This window comes from Rhincodon typus, chromosome 24 (assembly GCF_021869965.1).
Source record: "Rhincodon typus isolate 14 chromosome 24, sRhiTyp1.1, whole genome shotgun sequence".
Taxonomy (NCBI): domain Eukaryota; kingdom Metazoa; phylum Chordata; class Chondrichthyes; order Orectolobiformes; family Rhincodontidae; genus Rhincodon; species Rhincodon typus.
The window spans coordinates 2,999,622-3,007,137 of NC_063355.1; the positions used below are offsets into that span (position 1 = coordinate 2,999,622).

Below are 7,516 nucleotides of genomic sequence, written 5' to 3' on the forward strand. Positions count from 1 at the left end.
ATACCCAGTTATAAAGCCAATTTTCCACTTTGTAGAGTGATAAACAGCATAATTGCAGCCTCTAACTCTATACCAGAATTCTTTCTTATACACCATCACTTTTTCATTCATTTCACTGGAGGAGGAGGAGTAGGGAGTCTTCCTTAGCTCCATATAGTACTGCACTCAACAACCCATTGCCTCTGGGGACTAATCCCTCCGTTCTCTGACAACCACAACCAAGCCTCCCCCTCATTTAAACTCACTTTCCATATTCCTACTAACCTCTGTTGCCATTGGATCCGTCACACCAACTCAATGTGAACTTGTCAAAGGGACAGATAAATCTCAAACAACAGACAAAGACAACTGCACGAGCTTGCTAAAATACAATAGGGAGCCGACAGGTAGCAGATAATTTTAAAGATAGATCCAATGTAAAGTATAACACCGTGAACAGCCGCTTTCCATTACTGGTGTTGGAAAGCCACTGAAGATGATTTTTGAACAGACTTCTCAAATGTTAATCTCTCTCTGCACCTTCTTTGCAGCTGTAACACTATTCTGTAATCTGCTCTGCAATCCTGATGCATTTTGTATGCTGCGATCTGCTTGTAGAACACACAAAACAACACTTCACTATATCTCAGTACATGACAATAAGTTAAATTAGCAACTTAACAGGGTATCGCCTGTTGAACACTGAAACCAATCAGCTTGATAGCAGTATGTAATTATATCATGCCTAATGGAGTCACACATCCCAAGCTGCTTAAAGGCATTAATAATGAAACAGTTAATGAGATATTAGGACAGATGGCCAGAGGTAGATTTGAAGGAAGATCCCCATTTTCTCTGTCCAATAAGGTAATGTATTGATCGACAGCAGTAATGTACTTGGAAACCCCAAGGCATGCTGGGGAGATTAGTGTTTGGCCAGCTAATAGGTCCCACTGCTTACCCAGCAAGGACACTAATGATAAAGTGCTATAAAAATAGAGTTTAACAAAAAGAACACAATGTCATACAAACGTATTTTTAAAATAGTAGACCAAAGGGGACAAACAAAGACTTGGTTCAAAAGAAATAAACCGTTTTCAGAAGGTTTAAGAAGAACAACGTACCACATGTTTTGGAGGAAGTCCTACAAGTAGGAGACAATGATTTACGAGTCTATCATGAATAAAGGGAAAAGGGGGTGAGGCAAGAGAGATACAAAAACAAAAACAAAATTAGAGGGCGTACATTTAAGGAGAGAGGGGAGAGATTTAAAAGGGATCCAAGGAGCAAATTTTTCACACTGAGGGTGGCTCCTAAGTGGAATAAGCTGCCACAGGAAGTAGTAGATGCTTCCTATCAGTTACAACATTTAAAAGACATTTGGATAGGTACGTAAATTGGAAAGGTTTAGAGGGATATGGACCAAATGCAGGCAAGTGAGAATAGTTTAGTTTGGGAAACTTGGTCAGCAGGGACAAGTTGGTTCGAAGGGTTTGTTTCTGTGCTGTAGAGTTCTATAATATTATCCCCTTAACTCGAAGGATTTGTACGTTACAGATGATGACATGAGGGCCTTTAAAGAGGCAGATTAGAAAAAAGGAACCATGCAAGGGAGTGAGGATGGAGGAAATAGGTAAATAGAACAGAACGTATGGAGTGGTTGTTTGCAGAAAGGGTGAATCTTCAGCTAAACCTACAGTTGCAGTGGGGCTCAGGAGAAATGCTGCCACAGTGAAATAACGCAGCATTTGATATGAAAAGGAAACAGTGACAGAATGGAGAAACAGGTCACGGAGAGGCAAAGCATCACTCATTCAAGCAGTTTATTACCATTGTCAGAGTAATTAACAAAGTATAAAGCATAATATAGGCATTGAGTACAACAGCAGGAAACACATGTTGAACCTTATAAAGCTCTGATTCAGCCACATCCAGGACACAGAGTAGATCTGATCACCAGACCTTAGGAGGGTTTTTGAGAGGAGATTTACCACAATGGTTCTAGGTCAAGGGATTTTAGTTACAGCATTAAGTCAAAAATTTGAGGCTGCTCCTCTTGGAGCAGAGACCAAGGGAGATTTGATCAAAGTGCTCAAGATTATGGCAGGTTTAGAAAAGGCAGAGTGAGGGAAATCTGCTCCCAGTAGCTGATGATGAAAGGACTAAGGAACACAGATTTAATGTCTCAGCAAGAGATGCAGTGGAAGGTTATAAGGGGTGGAGGTTCAAATGGAGGAAGAATCTCTTTGCGCAGTGAATGATAATGACTTGGAACCCACTGCCAACATGGGGACAATAAACCATTTTAAAAGGAAATTCAATGGGCATATTCGGGAAACAAATGCAGAGCTACAGAAAGGCAGTAGGGCAATGAGACGAGCTGGGTCACCCTACTAAGAGCTAGCACAGACTCAATGTGACTGAGTGGCCTCCTCCTATGCAACGACAGTTCTAAGTTATGTGAATCTATTCAAGATTCTTCCAGTGCTGAGACACGGATAGGAGGCTGAATGAAAATAAAGAGGAGGAATAAATGGACCTTTCTCTGAATGACAGGCAGCGGCTAGTGGGATACCGCAGAGGTCAGTACTAGGACCCTAGCTATTCACAACATATGTTAATAATTTAGATGAGAGAACTAAACGTAATATCTCAAAACTGTGTCATCTGCAAATCAAGTGAGAGAATGAGCTGTGAGGAGGATGCAGAGATGTTGCTGCGTGATTTAAACAGGTTGAGTAAGTGGGCAAATGCATGGTAGATGCAGTATAATGTAGGTAAATGTAAGGTTATCCACTTTAGTAGCAAAAATAGGAAAGCAGGATACTAAGTAAATGGCCGTAAATTGGGAGAGGGGAACATTCAATGAGACCTGGTTATCCTCGTGCACACTTCGCTGTGAGTGAGTGTGCAGGTGCAGCAGGCAGTAAAAGATGGCAAATTGTACGTTGGCCTTCGTTGAGAGAGGGTCCGATTAAGGAAGAGGGACTTCTTGCTGCAATTATACAAGTCTTTAGTGAGACCACACATGGAATATTGTATGCAGTTTTGGTCTCATTATCTGAGAAAGATGTTCTTGCCATAGGAGTGCAGGAAAAGTTTATCGAATGTATTCCTGGGATTGCAAGACTGATGTACGAGGAGAGATTGAGTCAGTTAAATTCTATTCAAGTTTAGAAGAACGGAGTGTGGGGAATTTCAGAAACCTATAAAATTCTAACAGGATTAGACAGGTTAGTTGCAGGAGGGATGTTCCCAATGGTGGGTAAGTCCGAAAGCAGGAGTTGTAGTGACGAGGAGAGAGTGGGGAGCCCATGAAATTCGCTACTACTGAACGTGGTCAAGGCCAAAACATTGTATGTTTTCAAGAGGGGGTAAATATACCTCTTGCAGCTAAAGGGATCAAGGGATCTGGGCACAGGATGGGATTAGGGTATTGAGCTTCAATGATCAACCATGGTCATATTGAATGGCAGGGCAGGCTCGAGGGGTTGAATGGCTTACTGCTGCTACTATCTTTCATGTTTCTATGTAAGAATGGAGAGATTCAAACAGAGCGTTATTATACAAAGTGAGGAGGTGACACACTGTCAAGGATCTTGAAGAAAGGAAGCAGGAGCCGAGGGTGTATCTGAAAAAGACAACATTTGTGAGGGTGAAAATAGCAGGTTTGATAGCAAGAGGAGACTGTCCTCCCAGCTTTCAGACTAATAACAAGCAGAGGATGAATATGAAAAAGTCGTTTATAGGCTGGCAGGATGCAACAAAGGATATGCCATATGGTTCAGCATCAGAGCCTCAATTATTTAGATAGATATGACTTGGATGGCAGGTCCAGATGCATGGCTGTTAAATTCACTAATGACACAAGGATAGGTATGAACAAGTTGTGAAGAGGTCATAAGGAGTTTGCAAAGAAATATAAATAGGTTGAGTGAGTGGGCAAAAAATTTGCCAGATGGAGTATTATTTGACAAAAAATGTGAACTTGTTCAATTTGGCAGGAAGAGCTTTTAAAAAAGTTATTACTTAACAGAGAGAAAGTGCAGAACTAAAAGAAATCTGGGTGTCCTGCTACATGAATCACAAAGTTAGGATGCAGGTACAGTGAGTGATTAACAAAGCAAACAAAATGTTGGCATTTATTTAAAGAGGAATGGAATATAAAAGATGGGACGCTTGGCTACAGTTGTACAGGACGTTGGTGATACATCTTAAGTAACGCGTACGCTTTTGATAACTTTTAAGAAAGAACGTGACTGCATTACAGGTAGTTCAGAGAAGATTCACTTGACTGATACCCAGGTTTGGCGGATGAAGGAGGATTGGACAGGCCAGTCCTGTATCCCTTGGAGTTTAAAAGAACAAGAGGTGATCTTATTGAAATGTAATAGTCCTGAAAGGATGTTTCCCTCTTGTGGGAGAGACAAGAATTAAGATATCCAGTTTAAAAAAAACTGGAAATCTCTTCCATTTCAGACTTGAAAGCGAATGTATTTGTTTGCCCTCAGAGGGTCATGAGTCTTTCGAATCCTCTTTCCCAGGTAGTGGTGGAGGCAGGATCATTAAATATGTTTAAGGCGTCCACTGGCGAGTTAAAATGTTGGTTGTCATTAAATGAAGTAAATTCAGCAGCCCTGTTTGGATAGTGAGAGGGCTAAGTTCCCAGCTCCAACAGCAATCATTGAGGCCAACTCTCCTTCAGAGATGGTACCTGAATATCTGCTCCTCCTACCCTTAACATAAATTAATCAACTGGTCTTTAGACAATGCTAGCAAACATGGTTCTGAACCTTGGCAGTCCCTCACACTAACACCTCACTTCAGTAGGTGAACAACAAGGACTCCAAGAATCTGCCTAACCATAACTGCCCTCTGATATGGCCGAGCAACAAAATGCTGGCCTTGCCAGTGATACCCACATCCTTTAAAAGATGAAAGGAGGAACACTGAGCTGATATCTACTGCTTTTTCAGACATTTCCACACTTGACGCATTCTTTGTTTGAACAAGTATTTCCTCATTTCCCTCCTGATGAGACAGGCTCTGATTTTCAAGATGATAATCCTTTATCCTGAATCTCCCCCAGCCACAGAAAACCTCTCCCCACCCCTCATCAAAACACTGAAAATCCCAGCCAAATCAATTCTACATCGCAGAGAACACAAGCCAAGTTAACATGCATTCTTCCTCAGGTGTGGTACCTGAAACTGTACAAAATGTTCTGGACATTATCTAAACCAAGCTTTTGTACAACTGGAACTAAACTTTCCCCCATTTAGATTCTTGCTCTCCAGTTTTGCTTTGTTCCAGACAACTACATTTCAGTTACCTGCGTACACAGCTCCCAACCTCTCTCTGATCTCCACCCTTCCTGGAATTCTATTTAAACAAGATAGATCAATATATTCTTTTCCAGGCAAAATGGATGACTTCATGTTTATTCTGATACCCAGCCTTCAGTTTCAATCACACTCAATCCATCATACAATGCTCTTTCTACACCCCAGCCAGATCCTCACACCACTAGGAGGATTTTTGTGATGCACCACTGAGCCAGAAGCTCAGGTTCATGTCCCACATGCTCCCGAGATGTGTAATAGCATTCCTAAGCAGGTTGATTAAAATCACCACTAGTCACTTCACTGCAATGTAAATGTATACCCATTATCCACATGCTTTCTCCTATGGTCCAACCAATTCCCAAACTAGGTCAATGATTTTATTAGCCTCTTATGAGGAACCCTGTTAAATGGCTTCTGGAGTCTAAATATAAGGACATTTACTCATATTCCCTAGATCTCAGTTCAGTCACTTTCTTTGAAAATCCAATTAGATTCACGATAATGTCTACTTTTCAAGTCCACGTTGGAGTCTCTTCAATCTGCTAAAGTTTCACGGTCACCCTGTCTTTAATTGTAGATCCCAGTAACTTCTCCACAGCAGATGTTAAACTAAGTTGTCTGTGTGCCAGGCACGAGGCTGTCTCAGGGTCTCAGTCACATCTGTTTAGTCCACAGCCTTATCTCCAATCATGTTGCCTGCTCACCAAAGGAAAAAAAAGACACCTCACATGTGAACGAAAGGATTCCTTCAATGGCAGGACAAGAAAATCTCAACCACCAAAAACCAGCACAAGCCCACAGGCTGTGAACAAGCATACCTCACCTGCACCCAGCAACAAATACTTTGCCAGCCATGCTCACAAGGAGCTGCACCCAAAGCTAAGCCTGCACCAACAAGTCGTAACTGTTTCATTAACTCACCAAGATGTGATCTTCACTGCCTGGGCCAGCATTTATCTCCCATCCCTTACTGCCCTCGAGATGGTGGTGGTGAGCTGCCTCTTAGACTGCTATAGTCTATGTGGATTACAAATTTTAATTTCCTTGTTGAATATTAAATAAAAAGCCAGGGGGACTATATATTTCAAGTCAGTGCTGAGAAAAAAAGAATCAGTCAGGCTAGCTCCTGCCACCTTAGCCATCAGGGTAACACATTGTTTCTCAAAGAAGCCTTCAAACAAGACAGCCAACTAATGGTCTGCCTTGTGAGTCACTGAGCCAGATTGATAGCGTAGTGGGAATATCACTGGACTGTAATCTAAAGGCCTAGTCTGATGTTACAGAGGTATGGGTTCAAATTCTACCACAATAGATGGTAGAATTTAAACGCAATTAATAATCGATAATTGAAAACTAATTTCATGGTCACCATAATGGAGACGATTATCAACTGACATTAACAAAATAAAACAACCTGGCTCACTAATAGCCTTTGACAAAGAAATGTGCCATCCTTACCTGGTTTGGCCTGTTAGAGGTGACAGACCCAGGGCAAGGCTGTTGACATTTAAGTGCCCTCTGAAATGACAAAGATCTGCATTCAGTTCAAGGGCAATTTGGTTAGGGCATCAAACAATGGCCTTGCCATAATGCCACCCCATTAAAGAATAAATAAATACATATTCCAAGACCTCATTCAACAAGGAATAAACAACCTTCCTCACAATTTGATCTCACACAGTATACCCACCAGTTGGGTATATTTCATGCTCAACCATTCCACCCACACTGGCTGATCAGTGACCTCATACTCCTGCCTCCATGCTCCTACCCCCACGCACCACGACCCCCAACCCCATCACCACATTTTCACTACTGACTACAAACCTTACCCTCCCTCCCTTCAGTCCTCTTAGACGCGAGGCTCCCATACCCAGGTCGACAACTTGTCTCAAACCACCTCCTCGCTCTGTCAACCCCCTTTCACCATCTCCTGCACTTCTCTCCCTCAAACCCATTCTAACGCCACGCCACCCGAAATGTGTAGGGATCTCCCCATCACATCTGCCCCATCCATACCACAAGTCCACACATTTTATTACCCACTTCTGCTTCAACTTAAACAAAATTCTAAACCTCAGTCCAGCACACACCGACAGGCCCAGGGGATACCTAGCCACCAACTCAGATTCATCTCCCAGGGATTTACAACCCCACCCTCGCCCCCACACGGCACCCACAGCCCCTCACCC

The 7,516-nt window shown here is 42.3% G+C and overlaps 1 protein-coding gene across 4 annotated transcripts in view; it reads right to left on the reverse strand.

Moving 5' to 3' along the window:
- The window catches only part of LOC109923688 (serine/threonine-protein phosphatase 4 catalytic subunit-like), a 36,532-nt gene that overhangs the window by 23,715 nt on the left and 5,301 nt on the right, over window positions 1–7,516 (reverse strand). For 3 of the 4 annotated variants that reach the window (XM_048611456.1, XM_048611459.1, XM_048611457.1), the window contains exon 2: window positions 6,783–6,842. The exons of the other annotated variant lie outside the window; for it this stretch is intronic. In XM_048611456.1, the coding sequence (XP_048467413.1) occupies window positions 6,783–6,842 (60 nt within the window). The remainder of the gene's footprint in view (window positions 1–6,782; window positions 6,843–7,516) is intronic. 4 annotated transcript variants of the gene reach the window in all.